We start from the raw sequence: 23809 nt of genomic DNA, 5'->3' as shown, positions 1-23809 counted from the left end.
TGTCAAGTCTGATATGTCAAGTCTGATATGTCAAGTCTGATATGTCAAGTCTGATATGTCAAGTCTGATATGTCAAGTCTGATATGTCAAGTCTGAGATGTCAAGTCTGATATGTCAAGTCTGATATGTCAAGTCTGATATGTCAAGTCTGATATGTCAAGTCTGATATGTCAAGTCTGAGATGTCAAGTCTGATATGTCAAGTCTGATATGTCAAGTCTGATATGTCAAGTCTGATATGTCAAGTCTGATATGTCAAGTCTGATATCTCAAGTCTGATATGTCAAGTCTGATATGTCAAGTCTGATATGTCAAGTCTGATATGTCAAGTCTGATATGTCAAGTCTGATATGTCAAGTCTGATATGTCAAGTCTGATATGTCAAGTCTGATATGGCAAGTCTGATATGTCAAGTCTGATATGTCAAGTCTGATATGTCAAGTCTGAGATGTCAAGTCTGATATGTCAAGTCTGATATGTCAAGTTTGATTTGACATGTTTGTTATGTTAAGTCAATGGTCATCTTTCCTGGTTAAATAGGAATATAAATAAGATTAATAATTATGAAATAATTAATTATTCATAATGAATAACATTAAATAACATTAATAAGGAACAGTACTTAACGGCACAGTTCCGTTTTAAACAGAGAATTTGCCGCCGTGTTAAAAAAACCATCCTAAGTTCTGCGGCCTATACAAAGGTGCGGCCTATGTATTGTTTTATTTTTTTTTTAAAAATAAAGCAGGTGAGGCTTATATAGGGGTGTGGTTTAGTGTATGATATACAAGAAAAATATAATAAATGTTTCATTTTATACTTTAGCCAAAGATGATGACGTAGCAAACAGAACTGAAACCAATGAAGGTCAGTTTATTAGGGTATTTTTAGAGGATAGAGGTAACTGTAGTCCACAAACTGAGCATTTTCAGGGGCTAAAATGGTATTCATTAATGCATCAAATGTGATATTTTAAGTCTGATATGTCAAGTTTGATTGGTTAAGTCCGCTATGTCAAGTTTGATATGTCAAGTCTGATATGTCAAGCCTGATATGTCAAATCGGATATGTCAAGTTTGATTGGTTAAGTCCGCTATGTTAAGTCAATGATCATCTTTCCTGGTTATAGCCCTGACAAGACCTTCAAGGTCGTCACATTCACAAAAGGAGTATATCAAAAGTAAATGTTGAAAATCTTTTTCAAATTTTATGAATAACATTTTTAGGCTTGAATAAAAGGAAGTACAGGTAATTCCTATACTATAGAATCTTCCAGAATATGTTAGTCCATCCATTATCTTCATTTGTAGTTTAGTAGCACTCAAAAGTGAGCACAAGTTAGTTCAACTTTAGCCAATTGCTTTTTAAATCAAACTGACTCCATGAATAAAAATGATAAAAAGTAGATGATTTGTATTACATCAGAGCAAAGAGATCGGTGAGAATAATAATAGGTATATAATATATTTTATAACATTTTTATATCCAGACATTAAATAAAATCAAACTATTCCTCAATATCAGAGTTTTAAAGCTTTTAATGTACAATCTGTCAGGTACTGGCTATCAGAGAGAAGATATGGAGAAAATCAGAACTAACTACAAGGCGATGAAAAAACCAAGCACTGCAGCATCTGAAGCAAAGGAAGACAATTTCCTAGAAAGGAAAGGAAAACAGACCAGCCAAAAAAAGCCCATCGCACCGGCAGTGCCACAAGATGGTCCTAACCCGATGCTAGGGTCTCAAAAAGGAGCTGCAAAGAAAAAAGGCAAAGCAATGAAAGCCAAAGCTAAAAAGTTGATAAATTAAACTCAATGTTCAAAAGAAGTCGAACAACAGAAAAATTACTTACATTCCTAATGCCCAAAGTCGACACAACTTACATGTGTATGTTTGTTTGTTCTGTTATTCCATGTACTGTTTTTTCTTTTATTAACCCCTTTAATATTGTAGTCCTGGCTCTTGTTTATAATTGCTTGTTGCTGGTGCCAATAAACTGGTTAAATCATCTGCAGCAAGAACATGACATGCCCTAATAAAAATAACGATGAGGGTAATAACTGTGATTTCAAAGTTTTTTGTTGACGGTGTTGAGAGAGGCAGACAACTTCCAACATTAGTAGCCGAGTCATACCTGAGTCCGTGCGAATAATGCGAATAATGTGGAATTTAAATGTTTGCCAAGCAGGTTGGGGCAGTTAAATTGCAGAAAACTGCAGGTTGCAATTGCATCTCTTAATAAGGAAGCTAAATTTGAGTGAAACCGAAATGTCTTTCCAATCAAGTATACCTGACGGGTTTCTTACATGGGATGAACTCAAATCGCATGAGAAAAGAAAACTACAAGAAAAGCTTGAGTATTTTGGCAGCATGAAAAACACTAATCGGATTATTCTGGCTGGGTGAAAAAATTGTGATAAACAACAACAGTTCCTCATTTTATTTAGGTATGCTACATTCAGCGGTAATCACCCTGTTTGTTTAGTTCTGTAGCTGTTAGCAACAGTCACTCTGTTTGTTTAGTTCTGTAGTTGTTAGCAACAGTCACTTTGTTAGTTTAGTTCAGTAGCTGTTAACAACAGCCACCCTGTTTGTTTAGTTTTGTAGGCGATAGCAACAGTCACCCTGTTTGTTTAGTTTTGTAGCTGTTAGCAACAGTCACCCTGTTTGCTTAGTTTTGTTGCCGTTAGCAACAGTTATCCTGTTGTTTAATTCTGTAGCGTTAGCAACAGTCACCCTATTCGTTTAGTTTTGTAGCCGTTAGCAACAGCCACCCTGCTTGTTTAGTTCTGTAGCTGTTAGCAACATTCGCCCTGTTTGTTTAGTTCTGTAGCTTTTAGCAACAATCACCCTGTTTGTATAGTTCATTAGCGGTTAGCAACAGTCACCCTGCTTGTTTAGTTCTGTAGCTATTAGCAACAGTCACTCTGTTTGTTTAGTTCTGTAGTTGTTAGCAACAGTCACTGTGTTTGTTTAGTTCTGTAGTTGTTAGCAACAGTCACTTTGTTTGTTTCGTTCTGTAGCCGATAGCAACAGTCACCCTGTTTGTTTAGTTCTGTTGCTGTTAGCGACAGTTATCCTGTTGTTTAATTCTGTAGCCGTTAGCAACAGTCACCCTATTCGTTTAGTTTTGTAGTCGTTAGCAACAGCCACCCTGCTTGTTTAGTTCTGTTGCCATTAGCAACAGTTATCCTGTTGTTTAATTCTGTAGCCGTTAGCAACAGTCACCCTATTCATTTAGTTTTGTAGCCGTTAGCAACAGCCACCCTGCTTGTTTAGTTCTGTAGCTGTTAGCAACAGTCGCCCTGTTTGTTTAGTTCTGTAGCTTTTAGCAACAGTCACCCTGTTTGTATAGTTCTCTAGAAGTTAGCAACAGTCACCCTGCTTGTTTAGTTCTGTAGCTGTTAGCAACAGTTGCTCTGTTTGTTTTTTTCTGTAGCCGTTAGCAGCAGTCACCCTGTTTGTGCAGTTAGCTATTGTTAGTAGAGATTTTAGTGGTTTATGACACTACTGAAGACTAATTAAAGATCAATCATCTTTCTTAACTGAGATGTCTACATATTCATTGCGGTGCTTCTGATCTATAGTCTTGTTTAGAAGTGCTCTAACTAGCAATAGAGGGAGTGAACTGAGTAAGCAGTCAAAGAGTAAACAGCCAACAATTCACTCTATTATGAGTCTTAAAGTACTCAAACAGTTATATTGAAAGCCTCACCGGTTTACTAGGTAATAAAGTCAACAACGCATTTGCTCTTTTAGTGGTTAAAAAATTTGTTAAGTTCACATTCTTTCAATTCCAAAAACTCTTGCTTTGATTGCTGTGAGAACAAATGTCTTGTTTGAAGCGTGCACCCAAATATTAAATGTCAACCCATGCTTAATCTGTAAAGAAGTGGCACACACGATCAGGTGTTGCGCACTTCATCAGTAGTAGGGAACACCATCAGAAGATGTACATCCCATTAAGATGTACACCCTGTCAGGGGTTTCACACTCCATCAAGAATTGCATACCCCATCAGGATTTGCGCACCCTATTAGGAGATGTGCACACCATTCGGCATTGCACCCTTCATCAAGAGATGCACATCATTGGGAGTTGTACACCCCATCAGGAGTTGCACATTCCATCAAAAGTTGCCCACCTCATCAGGAGTTGCACACCCCATCTACAGATCTACTGGGTAACTGAAGTGGAAAGAATGACAGTAAGCCTTAAAAACCAGTTTGTTTATTTAGTTGTCTTAAACAAGAAATCAGATGAATAGAATACTAGTGGCTGGTGGATCTGTACATTATTCTGAGAGACACGGAGGCTGCTTGTAGTAGTTTTAAACCTGTAATAAATGTACACATAATCACGAATCCTTTGGACTAGAATTTCAAAGTTTTTAAAATGTATTGATAAGTCTGAGCTGGTTAGAACAGAGTAATGAGATTTATTTTTTGTTTGATAAGAAAACAGAAACACTGAGCTGAGATTGAATGAGGCAATTACCAGACAGATCTAAAGCGGTCCATTTGAAAGTGACTGATACAAGCACCTGCCAAGCACCTGCCAACTGCAGTTTGGTACGAATAATTTAGCTTTTATTCTTGGCTCACATCAAAACTACTGTTAACCACCGACCTTACATAAAAGGAGAAACCATGTAGATACATATGGATCCCCCTAAATGATGAAGGTCCTGCTTTTCTGGTTGCTGGGTGCACGAATGGTAAATATTACAATGAGTCTGGTAAAAAGTGGGCTGATGAATAACCGGGATGAAAAGATTCAATCTATGCTCAGGCAGCAAACTTGCTGCTCAAGGTCATCAATCAAACTTCTACCTAATATTTCATATGAACATCACTGATAGCTTTATCATATCTAGTTTCACGAGTTTGATGTTGATTTAGTATTGTTAGCTAGCTGTAAAAAGACTGTCAAGCTAAAATGGTTTCATAACACGATAGTTAAAACAGTTTTGGTAGAGATGTTCACTCAGAGAAGTCATCAGATAAAAACTCAAGAGGCTATCAGTTTCACCCCAACTATATTGTATATCTTCCCACACAATACCTATTATCTACTCAATCAGAATGTATAGTTAGACATTATCTTAAGTTAAATCTATCAACTTTTACTCTCAATAAATGATGAACAGATGTAACAATAAAATACATTTAGCAACTAGTTAACAAAATGAAAAAAATACTGTATCGAGTTTTTCTAACGCCATAATTAGCATAATGCTGAGATCTCAGCGATTTGTATGCAGTTTGTAATTACTTTTCTGCAGCCTGCTTCATTGTCTTGTCTTTCAAAGTGACACCTCAAAGGACCCTCCACCAGACTGTTCTACAAACCTAAAATACACACAGAAGAGACGAAAATATAAGTACACATTTATTTGTGTACAAGTATATGTGTCTCATGATTGCTATGATCACTTATTATGGTAAAGGCTTTTAGAGTTGGTGACAATAAGTGCCAAAACTTATGACTGGGCAGAGTTGGGGAGTAGGTCCCTTTACACTTGTACAAATCTTTACTATAATAAGTATCCTGTCTTGACTTATGATTTGATTATAAGCAGCTAGTGAACACTTAATTGTGACTTGGTAATAAACAACTAGTGAACACTTCACCCTGACTTGATAATAAACAGCTAGTGAAAACATAACTCTGACTTGATAACAAACAGCTAGTGAAAACATAACTGTGACTTGATAACAAACAGCTAGTGAAAACATAACTGTGACTTGATAATAAACAGCTAGTGAACACTTAACTCTGACTTGATAATAAACAGCTAGTGAACACTTAACTCTGACTTGATAACAAACAGCTAGTGAACACTTAACTCTGACTTGATAACAAACAGCTAGTGAAAACATAACTGTGACTTGATAATAAACAGCTAGTGAACACTTAACTCTGACTTGATAATAAACAGCTAGTGAACACTTAACTCTGACTTGATAACAAACAGCTACCGATCACTTAACTGTGACTTAATAATAAACAGCTAGTGAACGCTTAACTCTAACTTGAGAATAAACAGCTAGTGAACACTTAACTTGGACTTGATAATAAGCAGCTAGTGAACACTTAACTCTGACTTGATTATAAGCAGCTAGTGAACACTTAACTCTGACTTGAGAATAAACAGCTAATGAACACTTAACTCTAACTTGAGAATAAACAGCTAGTGAACACTTAACTCTGACTTGATAACAAACAGCTACCGATCACTTAACTGTGACTTAATAATAAACAGCTAGTGAACGCTTAACTCTAACTTGAAAATAAACAGCTAGTGAACACTTAACTTGGACTTGATAATAAGCAGCTAGTGAACACTTAACTCTGACTTGATTATAAGCAGCTAGTGAACACTTAACTCTGACTTGAGAATAAACAGCTAATGAACACTTAACTCTAACTTGAGAATAAACAGCTAGTGAACACTTAACTTGGACTTGATAATAAACAGCTGGTGAACACGTAACTCTAACTTGATAATAAACAGCTAGTGAACACTTAACTCTGACTTGATAATAAACAGCTAGCGATCGCTTAACTGTGGTTGACCTCTTAAGAATAACTTAACATTAGAAATCTATTTGTCATTTAAACAATTGTACAGAAACTCACCAAAATTGGTTTGCTTGTAAGTAACCTTCTACTGCTGGTTTAAGAACAGCGATGCCACCTTTACTGTTGTTTCCTTTTCCAGTAATGATAACAGCAGTTCTATACCCTTCTAGAGAAACAAAATTATATCTTCTCATTCTGATGGTTTTACAGCAAATCAAATAGAATTTTGGCTATATGAAACTGTTAGAGATTAAAATCAACAAACAAAGAAATGCTGACATTGAAAGTTGATATGACCTTGTAATCCAAGTTTAAAAATAATTCTGGTACTATTACCTAAGAAAGTAACACTTCACTGCTTACAGAAACTACAAACAAGACAAAAACAAAAGAAATGAATCACCAGAAAATAAAATTACAAAAAAGTTGTCAGTAACAAATGCATAAAATCTTTTAAAAACTGACAGTGGCTATAACCAGTAGTTTGAGTGTATTGCTATTGTTCTGATATTTAATAATAGTTAATGTTTTATTAAAATCAGATTAAAACAACTGATACTTTTGCACAATATTTTCTAATGTACTTGGTGTGTGCTACTGCTCTATGTTTAATTTCAGTTTCTTTAAAACTATTTTCAAACTATTAAGCACAGCAAAGTTTATTTTTCAAAAACGATCAGTTTCTTAGTAGTAATTGAATTGCTTACATCTAAAACTCTAACCAAATTACAAATTCATTTTTTTTAAAATGCATTATTAAATCAATTCCTGTTGAGCTGAAAATAAAATCTAACAGATGTTTGAGCTGAACACATATGCATGGCAGTGTAAAAACTAAAAATGCTTTCATACCTTCCTTAAGAGTCCTGAGGCATTCATCCAAAACTTTGAGGGCTTCATTTTGGAAGAGTCCATGCAGGTCAACTACTTTTCGGGGTCGAGAGTTATTATTATCTCTGTACATCTGTCTGTGCTCATTCCTCACCTTAATTATAGAGAAGGAAATCTGTTTTCAAACTACCAAAAGTTGAGATATGACAACATCAAGCAGGTAGTAAAACAAATCAGTTGGTCAGACAGCATCATACAACCGCTACAACTTTAAAATGCAACAACTGATAGGTACCTACTGGAGGAAAACTTTTTAAGCTTACAGACAACACGAGGCATGTTTAAGCTCATTATAGAAAACTGTTAATGAATAGATTTGGCATTGTTTGCGCCAACTTTGCAACAGTCTTTATATTGTAAAGGTCTGGCCCCGGTAGCTGAGCCAGCTTTACTTTCCTAACAAGGCGGTGCAGTCTGAACGCTGGGCCTTCCCCTCGTCGGCCTGCCTGACACACCTAGTGGTCCGATCAGGCCGCGGCTAGTTGCCCTCAGTTCAGGCTTACTTGGAACGCTAGTACGGCCTGCTCTCTGAGACCCTATCTTGGCTAATCCAGGTCCCGGCTAGCTTACTGGAGGGCCTGATCTCCAATGCTATCGCATTTCTGATCAGGTCCGATCGTAACGCAGCCAACCCCTAGCCTTCCTTAGGTATCTCCCAAAGCAGTTCGTGCTCGAAGTCAGATCAGTTCTGGCAGAAGGATCCTTATTAAGCCAACCAGGCAGGCATCAAACGTAGGCAGTTTGTAAGAATAAGTATAGTATATTTAATGTATATAAGCACATAGGCAACTTCGTCTTAACAGCATCGAATCCGTAAGAATAATCCTAAAGAGTTGGCCTATGCCTTCTCCTTATATACCATTTACCCCGCCCACAATTATGTAATATCCATTGTATCGTGTCAGGCCTGTGAGGCAGGCCCAGACAATAGATATAAGGGTGTGCTGACAGGCCTGCGAAGCAGGCCCAAAAATACAGTATTACGTAACAGGTTCACCAGAGTATTATATAACTAGGTAAAGAAAATACACATAAAGCTATCTAGGAATAACGTTGTCACAAGCACAAGCACAAAGAATAGTGTTATTTAAAAATATGGCTAGTATTTGTCTCGTCCTCCACAATATGTATATGCCCTAAAACCTTGAATTGAACACCATGGCGCTCTATTTTGTCAACCCTCCCTCTATTATAGTGTTGGTCAGTTGGAGGCGGGGTTCAAGTATAGGCTGGCAGTATACTTTTCAAATGGCTCGCCAGAATTTTCGAAAGATAAGTTTAGCCCTATTACGGGCAAGAGAAATGTCACCTATATTTGGCTCACTTCTCCTGATGGAGCAATACTTAACCTTTTGGATGCAATAAATCTGCCAACTTATCTCCAACATGCCAAAGATCTCTTTATAAATATGCCTCGAGAAAATGAGAAATATCTCTACCAGTTAATATCTATTGCTTGCAATTGACCTGTGATGATATTATAGCCTGTGTCCTTTTTTGCAATTTGTTGGCATTTTCCATTTTCTATTTATATTTTTTTATTTATTTTTCATTCATATTTCAATATATTATATTTAAAATTGTTGCATAAAAGCTCATTGCACTTATTGATATGTTTGCTACAGTTTGAAGCTAAAACTAGCTTTTTTTGTGCTATAGAAGTGAAGTTATGAGCATCGATCCACTGTAAGCCGTGTTAAAGTAGCGGCAAAGATGCTATTAAATAACATGCTATAAATCTGCATATTTATAAGTTATATAATGATAATCCATCAAATGATACAAATATAAATTCATGAACAAGTGACATAAACGAACCATACTTATATTAACTGCAGAAACAAAAATTAACGTTTTTAAAACAAAAAATATTTGCATTGTTTGCTCGGATAGCTTCGATAGATTGTTGCTTTCGATGGAACAAACGTCTTTTAGTCCGTCCAATACCCTCCACAATATCTTCTGGCTTTCACTCTTCTTCTGCACTGCTGAACTAATCAATATTAGCATCAAAAAATCTTTTGGCAGAGCAAAATTTATACGCGCTGCACTCAGCACAAATGCTGAGCGTAAAAGTTTGCTCGCTCAACGTAACCTTTGACCCAAAACTTGCAAACCGTTTTTATATGCACGTCTTTTGAAGTATTAAGACGGTGTTAAATGAGAAACCACTCTTATCCTGAGACCATTATTGATAATTTCTATGGCGTTGCTTTCAGAGTTTTAATGAAAAGAAAGCAAAAAGCTTTAGAGTTAGACAATGAGATAATTAATTGTAATTCATGCAAACGGTTGACTATTAATCCTATTTTGTGGCCACTTTTCTACTGATCATTTGATATTATGGGTTCATAAAAATCAAATATATTCAAATTGGCGGTCAAATAGATGTGGCATTCAATTAGAGGTTTTACGGTATTCCAATTGTACGGTACATTTCAATTTTATTGATTTTACAATCTGCACTCTAAATTTATCTAGAATATGGAGAAACATAAACACACAATTGTACGCATCCGTGAAAAAGACTTTGGCATCTACTTAATTATTATTGTATTGCAGTAAAGAATAACAAAGGAGGTTGGATGAGAAACCAGGAAATAGGAGAAACAACATGTTATGAAAGGCGCATCTGTGGTGTAGTGGGTAGCGCTTTGACCTGTCAGTTGACAGGGCAGTATCTGAAGTTCTGCAATGGGATGTCAGAAAGATCATTTGGCCTTGAATTGATCTTAAGCTTGTTCTAAGATCTCACTTGTGCTAAGTGAAACACTTGAGTCAGGCTAAGGGAAGCCAACTCAGTATTTTCATGCAAATTCACGAGAATTCAAGCAAATGGAGAAGATCATGACAAGATATTTGACTATGGCATAATACTGTGGAGGATTTTACTGTGCCCCTTTCACGGTTATCCACAAGCCGAGTAAATCACGAAGACCGAGTTGTTATTTGAGCATACAATGTATATTTACATAATAAATATATTTGTATTAATACAACAAGGTCCAGCATGCATACATAAATAATAAACAGTATGAGAATATAGTGTCTATTATATGCAGGGAGCTGCGCTGCTATGCTTGCCTTTCCAATCGTCATTCCTTTTATCTTCTTCGCTCTTTGTTGGCTCCGCCCATTTGTGGTTTCGATTCCCGTCGTAACGTTTTGTGGCTACGTGACTCGCGTCACTCATATCCTCATTGCCGGCTCACCCTCCGGGGAGAGGGGGAGGCCCGCCTCGACCTGTCGATTGACTGTCACGCTCGCATGCGATGCTCGTCCTTCACACTCTCCTCCCAAGGACTGGCAATGAGGGCCATTCGACCGACGCCGGAGGGAGAGAACATCTTAGCCCAGAGCCGGTGCTGTCAAGCCTTTTTTTCCCACTGGGAGATAGTGTCTTCCAAGAACAGGGCATCCTGGCCTTGATGTCAGGCACCCCTAAAGAACCCTCGAGCCCGAATGACCATCTGATGCAACCGGTAACCATCCTTTAATAACTGGTTGCGGTGGCCCTCTTGCAGCCGCCTGAGCTCCTCCTCCTTGAATCGCTCTCCCACAGGCTCTGAATTCGGTCCGCTCTGGTGGGTAGGGTTGGCACAGGCTGGAAGTTCTCCTTTCCTCTATGGTGGTGGGAAGGCCATCGGTCTGTGGTTCCCACCTTCTCTTCCCTAGGTGCGGGCCGCTTTCGCCCTGGCCTCTCCCATCGTGGCTCCTCCCGAGGGTGGTCGTTTTCTGCCCGAATGGCCGAGGCCCTGGTTGGCCTTTCAGTTAGAGTGAGTGTGGGCCAACACTCTCGCATGGGCAGGTCAGCCGGCCATCCCCGGAGATGCAAGAAGAACTGCCAGCGTGGTCTGTCTACCAGGTAGATGATACTCCTGCATTCACCGCCTCCGCAGGTCCTCCTGTGTGAAATCAACTGGTGGCCTGACACGTGCTGACGTCGGCAGAGGCACACAAAAACCACAAAATATTGCATGACATGCTGCCGAATCCTCCGTGTGCTTGTCTTGACCTGACAGAGGTTACAGGTCTCGGGTATCACAATGGCGGCCTGTGTCTGCTCCCAAGTGGTCCCGTCCACAAAGCATTCGCTCCTTACCATTGGCTTCCTGCTGGGCTTGGGAGATGCTGGTGACTGATTAGACTCGGTCACTAAAACGTAAGAGACCCAAGCCGTCTCAGCCCTCTCGCCCTCGTTAATCTTGGCCACCCAATCCAGCCTCTCGTGTATCTCGAGTACTTCAATGGTAGTAGATGCCGTCGAGTAGAACGGGGCTGAGTTATTGGCGTCCTTTTGGCCGTTAGAGATAGATTTACCTAATTTCAACTATTCCCGCGGGTCGAGACTGGCCAATGACTGACAGAGTGTCAACCAGGTGTGACTCAACTCGAGCGGAGCTCCAGGAGGCAGCCTGGCCAGAGCACTCCGTCACTCGGTTGGTGGTAGCACCTACCTGTTTGTCAGAGGCTGTTTGGCTTGAGAGTGCAAACTCCTCTTTATCTTGAGCCAGCAAGTCCTCCAGCCTGGCTTCCTCATTGCTCTCCATGGGTATGGATAGGCAAGGCTCGGTAAATAGCAAACTAGCGAGCTCACCTGTTTTCGCCACTTGGATAAGAGTGTTCGTAGTAGTGGCAGTGCAGAGATTCTGGAGACTGTCTGTGTAGCTACAGGGCATAAGCGTAAGTGACCCCTGTTTTACTCCTCTCATGGCTCCTCTACACACCTGTTTGCTGTCAGAAGAAAGGCTCGGATTGGCTACTAATTGTTGCAGCCACGCCCACTCGCCATACCTGTTCGGTGGCCCAGTAGCTCGTGCCGGCTGGGGATTATGTCATACGGGCTCCCTATACTCCTCTCCATGGTGAGCTGGGAAAGGGCTCTCTGTCTGGGCTGGGTTGGTTGGCAGATCTGCTAACTCTTTACTAACTGACTCTTCTGTGGTCGGCTCCCTTTGTTCTGATTTAGCATCAGCCATTATTCCTTGATTGGATTGGAGTAGCTACTCTGCCTGCTTCTGAGCTAACTCTGACTGGCTTTCCTTTTCACCGCCTGGTGTTCTTCGCTGTGAAATTTCCTCTGCTTGCCTTTTGGCCAACTCGAGCTCGAGCTGGAATTCCCTCTTTTGCCGTTTTGGGCAGGCCCTTTCAAGTTTGAGCCGTGTCGTGGCTCGAGTGTAACTGGTGCTTGGCTTAGCTTTTCCTCGCTGGCATAGTAAAGCTTAAGCCGGCCCTCATTTTGGATAGAGGACTGGCCCTGTCTCTCAATCAAATAGGTATGGTTTGCCCAAGCCATTATGATTTTAAAAGGGCCACGTATTTGGCCTGTAATTTGGGGTTTTCTCCCCTTTGCTGGTGCTTGTTCAGAAGACATACCTACTCTCCTGGCGCGTATAGTGGTGGCTCTTCTCGGTCCTCCTGTCTCACCGCCGGTTGGCCATCCCTCAGTATCTTGTGAGCTGCTTTTAACCTCTTCTGCGTCTCCTGTACATACTAGTGAGAAGGCCGCTCCTCTAGCAAAGGCGAGCTGATTTCCAACAGGTCAGGGAGGCATAACCCTCAGCTGAACATCAGCAGGTTTGCTGTTTCGTCTGTAACAGAGTTTGGCATACCCCTGTAGGCCTGCATCAGCTGGGGCAGCAGTCTGTCCCACTTCTCCTGTCTTCGTGTTAGCAGAAAAGCTCGGAGGGAGCCTCCCAGTTGCCTGTTGTTTCTTTCCACAATGCCGTTAGCCTGAGGGTGGTACGGTGTGGTGAGCATTTTTTCCACTTGCCATAGCAGGTACAGTTCTTTCATCAGTTGGCTTTTGAACTGTGCCCCTTGGTCCGTATGCATTTGCTTTGGAAAGCCCATGTAGCAAAATACTCGCTCGTCCAGCGCATTGGCAACTACAGCAGCCGTTGCATCCGGGCAAGCCAATGCATCTTGCCACCGAGTGAAATGGTCTGTTAGCACCAGGATCCACTGGCTCCCTCTCGGTGTCTCTGACATCAGTCTAACCAGGTCCACTGCCACCTTTTGCCAGGGGCGACCTGCATATAACCTCTGCCGGCTACTTGCTTCCTTGTTTTTACTGGGCTTAACCGCCTGGCAGACCTCACAGCACCCCACCATTCTTCTCACCATAGCTGTCATACCTGACCAATACCAAATCAGTCGAAGCCGGCTGACCGTTCTTCCCACCCCAGAGTGGGCCAGGGCGTGAGTCTGCCAACAGCTGTTTCTCGGACCAGTAGGTGGCAGACCGAGCACCACCTTGGCTGGCCTTGCGGAGCAATACGTGCCTCCAGTACCCCATTCTGCAGCCAAAAGAATGGGCGAATGCGGTGTAGTTGCCACAGCTTGAATCTGCCCAATTCCAATTGTTTGAGGTTAATTCGTTGCCTGCTGCAAAGAGAGCTACATAGAGGCCACTAGTCCACGTCCGGTGGACTGCATGCGTGCCAACTCTCCTGTGGCGGTTTCTCTGGCGCTTAACCAAGCTGTCCTACAGATTTCTGGGGTGGCCTCGGCCAACTTTGAGATGGACCTCGATACCTCTAGGGGCAGAGCCGGGCTTGAACGACCGACTGTCTCGTTCGTGGTTCCGGCGACTCTTGGGTCCAGATTCGGGTTCTTTCCTGGTTGGTTCCTCAGGGCTAACTCCCTGTAGGTCAGTCCTCCATCCTGTAACTCAATCAACTTGCTCTGTCAACAGTTTTTGCAGGTCTGTCAGCTGAACCTATCTGCGTTGTCATGTCGGCCGGCCCTGTGTTCCTTGGTAAACTGGAACTCGGCAAGGATCTCCAAACATCTGGCCACCTGGTTGGAAGGCTCCTTGCGTTGACACAGTCATTGGAGGGGTGTGTGATCTGTACGGAGGAGGAACTGGCGCCCATAGAGGTAAGGCCAGAAGTATTTTTCAGAGCAGTTCTTTCTGAGTCACACAGTAATTCCACTCCGCCGGGTTCAGTGTCTTGCTGAAATACGCGATGACTCGCTCAACTCCCCTTTATACCTGGGACAACACTGCACCAACTCCGCAATTACTAGCGTCCGTGTCTAGTATATACGGCTGTGTCGGGTCTGGGTAACCCAGTACGAGGGCTGAGGACAGCGCTTCCTTCAGCTTGTCAAAGGCTTCTTGCTCCTCTTGGCCCCAAAACTAGGCCTCTCCCTTGCTGATGAGTCGGTTCAAAGGCTGTGTCAGCAAAGTCGGGCCCGTACTGCCGGTAGTCCCCCATGGTACCCAGGAAGCACTGTAGCTCGCGGATACCCCTGGAGTTAGGTCATTGTTGGACTGCCAAGGGTTTTTCTGGGTCAGTGGCTACTCCTTTCTCGCTGACTACATGTCCCAAGTGCCAAACTCGCGGCTGCAAGAGCTTACACTTGGAAGGCTTGAGCTTCAGTCCAGCTCTCTTCAAGCGCTGCAATACCTCCTCCAGCCGTTCCAGTGAAAATCAAAGTCTGGGGCAATGACGATGATGTCATCCAGGTATAGTAAGAGTGTCTTCCAGTGCAGCCCTCGCTGGACCCACTCCATAAGCCGCTAGAACGTGGCCGGTGCCGAGCTCAGGCCGAATGGCAACACCTACCATTTCCAAAGCTTGGATCGGGTTGCGAAGGCGGACTTTTCCTGCGTGTCTGCGTACAAGGGTACCTGCCAATACCCGCTCACCAGGTTGATTGTGCTAAAATAACGGCTGCCAGAGAGGACATTGAGACTGTCATCGATCCAGGGCAGGGGGTAAGCATCCTGTGTGGTCACAGCATTAAGTCGCTGGCAGTTGACGCAGAACCGTCATTTCCCATCCTTTTTTCATACTAATACTACCGGGAAGCTCCAAGCTCCCTGGCTGGCTCGATTAACCCCCTGTCCAGCAGCTCCTGTACCTGCAGGTCAGCCTCTGCCTCTTTTTCCAGCCCTAGTCGGTGGAGTGGCTGTTGGATGGGGCGAGTACCTTCCTTCAGTAGAATGGAGTGCTCTACCTTAGAGGTACAACCCACATGCTCGTCCCCCATGCTAAAGGTGTGCTGATAATGCACCAGTAGGTGCTCCAGCCATGCCAGCTGGTCCGGCCCTTGGCAGTTTTTCTTGGCAGACACGTAGAGATCCTTCAGGTTGGCTGGCACTTTTACATCCAGCATCACTTCCACATCTCCCTGAGCTGGCCCGGATTCGGAAGAAGGTGGTTCGTCATCCACCTGATGGTCCTCCACTCCTGTGTAGCTGCCGACGACCGACCATGCCCGCAAGTGATAGGGTTGGTTCGTGAGGTTGAGACACCTAGCTATCATGCCCCTTTCAGCCCAGGGCAGTTTAAGCTGGCAGCCAGGGTTGGCCCACTGGGGCAACTCTTTATTGATCCATGCGGACAGTGGTTCTCCGTTGTGACTTGGCAAGGTACTGTCATCTCCGTCCTGGCGGGTACTACCACGTCGCGCAATATTTGAACTTTACTCAAGAGCAACTGGCCTTGTTGGTCTGTTCAGGTTAAGAGACGACCCAGAATGGTCACGACATGCTGCTCGAAGTTCATTGCGCACTGGTGAGCCACCAGAAAAGACATCCCTAAGATAGCGTCCTTGCTTATCTGACTCACCACAAAGACTTCCTTCGGTCTTTACGTCCTGGAGTCATACTGGCAGGTGTACAACCCCTTAGAATGTCAGCCGGGTCCCATCGGCCATGAGACCGTGGCTGTCACTCTTTTCCAACAAGCTCCTCATGATCGGAGAGAGCTTATCAAACACCTGTTTGCTCAGCAGGTTTGTGGTGCACCCTGTGTCGATCAGAAACTAGACGGGCCTCCCCTCCATCTTCCCTGGAAGGAAGTAGCTGGTGGAGTGAGACCCTCTCAGTGTCCGAGCTCTGATCAGCTCGGCACCATTGCATATACCTGCAACAGGTTCGGATATCCCTGGGCCCAAGCCCTGGGATATCCACAAAGAGGGTTCCGGTGCTTCCCTGGGGGTGAGCCCTGCCGCTTTTAAGGCAGGCTTCTCACCAAGCGAAGGGGGTCCTTCTCTCGATCCGCCCTCTCGATTCTCGTGTCCGAGGTCCCTTAGGTGGGAACTAGTTCTTGTGCCTTTCCACCGGGGTGCAGGGATACCAACAGGTTCAGCTAGCTGCTTCTCTTGTCTTCTTTTGTTCTTTGGTTTTTGACTACCTCGGTGTCTGGGGGCACCGGGGTCAGTCTCTTCTTCTTCGTCGACAAGAGTTGGGTTTAATCGTCCCAAAGACTGATAGTAGTTCCAAAGGGGGACAAGTCCGGTTTGGTCTGGCTACGAGGGTGGCAGAGCACGACCCTGCCTATCCTGTCTTCGTTGTCCTGGAGTCGGTCCTTCTCCCTGTTGGCTTCTAGGGGCCGAAGCTCAACCGGAGTGGCCGGGTCTCGCTCGCTGGTATTTGCCGGGTGCTGGCAACTTTGGGCTTTGGTGCAAGCGCTAGTTAGCCCTACTGCTGCAGCCCCTTCCCGTTTCCCGGAACAGAGGGTCTACCCAGGGGGCACTCTTTTCGAATGTGCACCCTCTTTCCACACCCCAACAATGCAGGGGTCACTTTATGGGAACATCTTCACGAAGTGTGTGTTCTTCTGTAATCTTCTGTACTTGCCGGGCAAGGAACTCGACCAATTGGGTCAGTGGGTTCAGGGTGGCATCCTGGACCACTGCCGCCTGGTCTCCGGCGAGCTCCTCGACGCTTCGCACCACCGGCCTGTTCTTCTTTTCCGGCCAAATCTGCAGAAACTGCGTGCCGACTTGACAGCGTCTGTTAAGGTCACCGTGGGCACAGCCAACAGATGCCGCTGCAGATTGGTGTCATTGGGCAAGTTGCAAAATAATTCTTTTGCCATATCCTTAATAATCCATATCAATAATTTATTTTGCCATAGAAAGTCATCGTAGGCCTCCTTAACCAAACGTTCTACTTGACAGGCGTGCTCCTGTCGCGAGGCGGTCGCCGTCTTCCGAAGGCTGTTTAGTCGAGTCCTTGCTTGTCGAGAGAAGAGACCGAGCTGAACCCAAAGCATCTCAAAGATAGCTCCTACCTCGCCTGCCTCTTTGCAGTTTTCGGTATCCTCTCGGAGTGCCTCCTTCAGATGCAACAGGCTGGCTCCATTTATCCATTGGTTAGCCGCTGCCACCTCTTGGAACCTGCGGATGAAATACTCCACGTCGCCAGTCCCGTTGTACTGAGGGGCCTTGAACTGTAGCCCGGGGGCTTCAGTTCGTGGGCCATCGCTAGGCGCTCCAGCACTTTGGCCAACCAGTCGGTGCCACGCTCTGCGCCCCCGCGCTCTTCTTTGCATCTTTGTTCAAGAGTATGCCTGTTTACTGGGGGTCGACTACATGCCTCAGCATGGTCTGCCAGTAGCATGGAATAACGTCTCGTTGTTCTTTTCTAGCCGAGAGTATGCCTGTTATTGGGAATCGACTGCGTGCATCAGCACAGTCGGTCAATAGCAGGGATTAACGTTTCGGTAAAGTTATCTTATTATGAGGCCTTCACCAATCCGGTGTGTCCGAGCGAAGTAACAGAAAAGTCGCCAGTCGGATCAAGTGTGCTTCTTCTGTCGGAGTGCTAGCTAACCCCGGTGTGCTCAATCGATGCTTATAAGCAAGGTCGGCAGCCGAGATCAGGTTTGCTCCTCGTAGTGCTTACTCGGTTGTTGTGGATTCGGGCCAAGTATTCCACTGCAGCCACTAGTGTGAAGGATTTTACTGTGCCACTTTAACGGTTATCTACAAGCCGAGTAAATCACGAAGACCGAGTTGTTATCTGAGCATACAATGTATATTTACATGATTAATATATTTGTATTAATACAACAAGGTCTAGCATGCATACATAAATAATAAACAGTATGAGAATATAGTCTCTATTATATGCAGGGAGCTACGCTGCTCTGCCTGCCTTTCCAATCGTCCTTCCTTTTATCTTCTTCGCTCTTTGTTGGCTTCGCCTACTTGAGGTTTCGATTCCCATCGTAACATTTTGTGGCTACGTGACCCGCGTCACTGCTATCCTTATTGCCGGCCCAGCTTCCGGCGAGAGGAGGAGGCCTGGCCCGGCCTGTCAATCGACCGTCACACTGGCACCGGCTCTGCTCGCAATGCTCTTCTCTCACAATACTTTTAACTAGTGTTATGTAATCACAGATACTTTGACTTTAACCATTACGATTTTTCAAGTGGTTTGTGTAAGAGAACCAAGCAAGATTTTCTGTTCATTACTAACTCACCAATTTTATTGTTCTTTGTTACTTAAAACATCATTGTTTTCGGATCTAAGGCGCCATGAGAGTTGTTTCGGCGTGTTGTGTGTTCGGTCAACTGTGCTGGTGGTTTGGCAGCAGAATTGGGGGCCGGCCATGTGTCTTGACACGTTTTACTCCCGGTAACTATCCTCCATCCAATCTTGGCATTATGATTTTGAAATTTCAACGAGCGACACATAGCTGATAATTAATAGACAATTTTTTTGAACAGAACATTTTGACATTTATTTTGACATTTGTTAATTGGTTTTGTTGGACTACTTTAATTAGCTCAGTGAGTGTTTTTTAAAGACGGCAAAAGCTTTGTGTCGATAATTTTTCATCTTGTATAAAATCGTTATTTTTGGTGTTGCAGTGGAAAAACTTGTTGCAAATATGTTGTTCAATTTTAGATTTTACGCTTTTGGTGTTGACTGAATAAAACAACAACGAGTCATCTCCAAATCAGTGAATAAATTCCAATTTAATACTCTTGCAAGTTATAAACCTAGCGTAAACCGCTATAGTTTGCATCAATATTTGAAATTGTTCGCTCTTTTGGAAGTACATCCGTTGTCACAGTTGGTGTTTTGCTGAGTATTTACACATTAATTATTAGATTTACATATTGCAGTTGATGACTTTTTATTTGTTAAGTCACAGCCAATGAACTCTAGTCTGCTACCATCATTGAACATCAACAATTTATTCTGCTTTTATCAACTGACTGTACATTATAAATGAAAAATTTGCGAAAATTTAAAGAAACTAATGACGGATTTATAGAGAATAATTATGAATGAATGCAGCTTTGCATTCTTGACTTTATACTAAAATAAACAGCTCTGAGTCTAGCTGAACGACTACTTTTTAGAGTCTAAGAATGAAGAAACTGGACTGGCTAATAACGAGTCCAATAAATCAGTTTTCATGAAAAGTAATTCTAGGAAAGCTTCTCAGGGTGTGCGGATATATTATAACTTATTGTTATAGTAAACCCAGCTTAGAATAAAACAGTTAGCTAACTTGCATTTTCATGGACCAAAATCTGAAATTTGAAATCCCGCGTTGTAGTACATTATAAAGATAAGGAATAGTTTTTCACTGAGCCTTGATGAATGAAAAGCCATTAAGAGAAACTGTTCGGTTGAAACGTAGCTTATAGAAACTGCTCTGTATCGAGTTCCCATGTTTGAACTGTAAACAAGAATTATTGGAACGCTTGTAAATGAATGAGAACTGTTTTCAACAGCACCCTTTGTTTTGCTCATTGAGACTCGATGCTGCTGCGATTAGTTCATCCAGCAGTCATGTAGTTTTATTTATGATCCAACCATTAGGTTCCACACGACGATACAAAACAAGCTCTCATGAGATGTGACTGAGAGTAAACTCTACATGTTTAAAATAAATCACTTTTTTTTATAAACTTTGAGACAGAAATCTTTGGTGTTTATACTTACTACTTAGATCTAACAGCCTTTTATATTTTTTTCTTTGAAACAGAAAGCTTGGAATTCAAATCATGCTTATATTAATCTTTTATAGCACACTGTAACTGTGGCCTAAGAGCGTGACACACGCTATCAATTTCATAGGCTCACTGTTATCAAGGCTGAGGCGAGCCTGACAATCAAGACTAAAAATATCGTTATCGCAAGTAGTGCCCGCATGGCTATCACCTACATTACGTGTACATGCAAGCAGCCGCGCTTAAGGTAGGGTGGAGCTGCACTTGAAGAAGGGCAGAGCCTACCACAGAGCCAAGGACATGAAAGAAGCATACATTTACCACTAGTTTAGGGTAGCAATGCTTATGGCTGACACTTTTGCTATGTTATAATATATTTGTGTAGAAATATATTATATTATATGATCGCTGACTACTTATTATTGGTCTTAGAGTTTGTGGCAATAAGAAGAATGACAAGACTTTTGACTACGTAGAGTTGAAAAGTAGGTTCCTTTATAATACTCACATGGCGTAATCCAATAGGTTCATGATTGGTAGGACCTCCCTGTAAAATATATTGACAATTATCTCAGGTTTTATTCAAGGCTGACTGATGAGATATTCATCTGTTCATTATTGTTTTCTGTTTTGAATTAATCAATAAAATTATAGTTAATATAACATAATTCTTTTTTTGCGTCACAATCATCCATCACATACTGAAAAATGAGTCATATAATATAAAGAAAATTGTTATAATAACAAAGGAAGTTGATTAAGATATTGGAAAACAGTATAGAGAAAAAGTAAAATTCTTAGTCTAAAACTGTAAGCAAGAATTAATTTGATTGGACTGCATTGTTACTGAGAAACAGCATTTGCAAACAGAGCTATGTGGATGCTGGTACACCTTCTGCCAAGGTTGAAAAGGTTAAAGAATATTCTGGCTACTGACATACTGCACTACCACCAACAAAGTTTAACTGTTGGATACATTGTCAACACTTGATAGTAGTTGGTTCTATTCAATCATCATATTGTCTTTATTAGATATGATGGGTAAACCTGAGTCTACTATAGATGTAATTGGTAGATTTGAGTCTACTATAGATAAGATAGGTTAACTGGAGTCTACAATAGATATGATTAGTTGACTTGAGTCTACTATAGATATAATTGGTAGACTAGAGTCTACTATAGATATGATGGGTAGACTTGAGTCTACTATCGATATGATTGGTTGACTTGAGTCTACTATAAATATGATGGGTAGACTTGAGTCTACTATAAATATGATTGGTTGACTTGAGCCTACTTTAGATATGATTAGTTGACTTGAGTCTACTATAGATATGATGAGTAGACTTGAGCCTACTTTAGATATGATTAGTTGACTTGAGTCTACTATAGATATGATGAGTAGACTTGAGCCTACTTTAGATATGATTAGTTGACTTGAGTCTACTATAGATATGATGAGTAGACTTGAGCTTACTTTAGATATGATTAGTGGACTTGAGTCTACTATAGATATGATGAGTAGACTTGAGCCTACTTTAGATATGATTAGTGGACTTGAGTCTACTATAGATATGATGAGTAGACTTGAGACATCTAAATAGATGGTGCAAATGCTGATAACCAAGCTTATAGTCTCAAACAATAAAATAGTGAAATAGAGATCATCTTTATAAAAATGACATAGAAAAATATTCCAAAGCTATGCACTTCTTGTCTAAGAATTTAATGAGAATACTTACATAACACACTTTATAATCATCCTGTCTGGGCGCCGAATTCTAAAAAATACATCATGAATTAGACCTAAATAATTGCAGAGTTTCCATTTATCACTTGTGGAGTGTAGTTAAAGGGAAATAAAATATTATGTAAAATTATTGAAAACAAAAGAGCGTTAATCATGGTATCTTATTAGATTTGACTGAGGCGCAGAGGCTCTGTGATTCTACAAAATAAACTGTTAAGTTGAAAGAACCCGAGACGTTGAAGATTCAAACAACAATAACAGTTGCAAGTGAGAAGGACATATACAAACCATCTGCGGAGTCATAAATGAACTATTTATATATATATATATAAATATATATGCATATTTATATATAAATCTCACTGCTTTTTTTGTACAACCTATGTACAGTGATAGCGATTAAAATTGAGCAATGCAGAATCCGTATCACAGAGGTTTTGATCTTGGACCTTCTCATCCTCAAGACAAGAAGCTAATCTATTAAGCTACCCAGGATATAATGGATCCATCGGGCAGATAGTCCTTATCTGGCTTAACATATGCATGGTGACTTAACGTTATGCGGAGCGTCACTAAAGTTTGCTCTCACAGCTCTAATTGGTTAGTTTAGCAAGATGTATACTAGCTCACTCAAATTACCCAATGGCAACTACATTACCAGCCACTTCTTATAAGCTGTTTTTAATACCCGTGCAGTGCCGGGCATTCTGCTAGTTAAGTATAAATAGAGATGGTGGTATTTATTGAACATAAAGTGAATAGAAGAAGAATTACCAACATTGAGTTGGTAATTCTGTAAACTGTGTCAAACACAGATGACTACAAACAAATGCTAAAGACTAGTATTGTAAAGCAAGCCTGAAAAACTCTTTTGCGGCGCACCTGAAAGACCACACCCTTTTACAATCACACCACACCAATCTCAGTCAGCTGCACAGTTGTGGTAAAAAATAAAATACATGTATATGTACTGTTTTGAATATAGCAGTAAGTGCATCATAGCTCATGCATATATAAGGTAAAAAAGTAATATGCTTGTTTCATGCCTTCTGTCTATTTATATTGCCATCTTCATTATATGGGCTCTGCCCTTGGTGTTCAATTCTTCTTTTACTCTGCTGGCCACAGTATCAACTTATTCTGTTTCACAGCCGTATTGATTAAAATTAGCACTCACATGGGAGGCATTTCAGTAAACAAATCCTTTGTGCATATATGTGCTGTTTAGGCTGAATGTCTTAGTCAATGTCTTTCAAGGCCTAATTCTTTGTCACTCACTATTTCTCATTGTGCGCAAGCTACCAGGCACTATTGTAACATGTACAAATCAAATATTTTCTTTCCAAATGGTGTGGTTTGTGTCATTGATTACTAGACCTGCTGGCAATTCTATTGTTCAATCTAATTGATTCATTCAGCAAACAGCTCATTCAGTCAAAAAGCTTAACTAGCTTTAGCTTGTTGACAAGCTGCTACGCCTGAATACGACTTTGTGCTCGATATAAGGATGCTACAATTGAGTTCAGACCTTTCTCAGTCTGAGTTTTTCTCATTCTTAACTGAGTTTTCCTCAGTTGAAAAATTAGCTTTAATGCCAAAAAATTTGGAGACATGAAATAAAACTACTTACGTCGCTACAGCTCCACCAAACAATAAGTGCCTTAATACTTAAGCGAGGAGTTCAAATGCTGGCTGCTATTACTTTACTCTATTAAACTATTTATATATATATAAATATAATTATATATATATATATTTATCTATATATATATATATACTAGTTATAAACAAGAGTTGTACTTATTTTTGCAGCTACTGTCAGTTTCATGTTTCCTGTTTTGTCAATAATCAGCGTGAGGATGTTTGACTTCA

General features: G+C 41.6%; 1 protein-coding gene across 3 annotated transcripts in view; it reads right to left on the bottom strand.

Annotated features, from left to right (window-relative positions):
- Positions 1 to 5026: 5026 nt before the first annotated feature.
- The window catches only part of LOC137401755 (uncharacterized), a 91309-nt gene continuing 72526 nt past the window's right edge, over positions 5027 to 23809 (bottom strand). For 2 of the 3 annotated variants that reach the window (XM_068088231.1, XM_068088230.1), the window contains exons 2-6: positions 21930 to 21968; positions 20696 to 20734; positions 7438 to 7570; positions 6643 to 6751; positions 5027 to 5351 (exon numbers count right to left, since the gene is read on the bottom strand). In XM_068088231.1, coding sequence (XP_067944332.1) covers positions 5306 to 5351; positions 6643 to 6751; positions 7438 to 7570; positions 20696 to 20734; positions 21930 to 21968 — 366 coding nt within the window. In that variant the 3' untranslated portion in view covers positions 5027 to 5305. The remainder of the gene's footprint in view (positions 5352 to 6642; positions 6752 to 7437; positions 7571 to 20695; positions 20735 to 21929; positions 21969 to 23809) is intronic. The other variant, XM_068088228.1, reaches the window with a different exon arrangement.

Source organism: Watersipora subatra, chromosome 8 (genome assembly GCF_963576615.1).
Source record: "Watersipora subatra chromosome 8, tzWatSuba1.1, whole genome shotgun sequence".
Classification (NCBI taxonomy): Eukaryota; Metazoa; Bryozoa; class Gymnolaemata; order Cheilostomatida; family Watersiporidae; genus Watersipora; species Watersipora subatra.
This window is presented reverse-complemented; position numbering and strand designations above follow the sequence as displayed.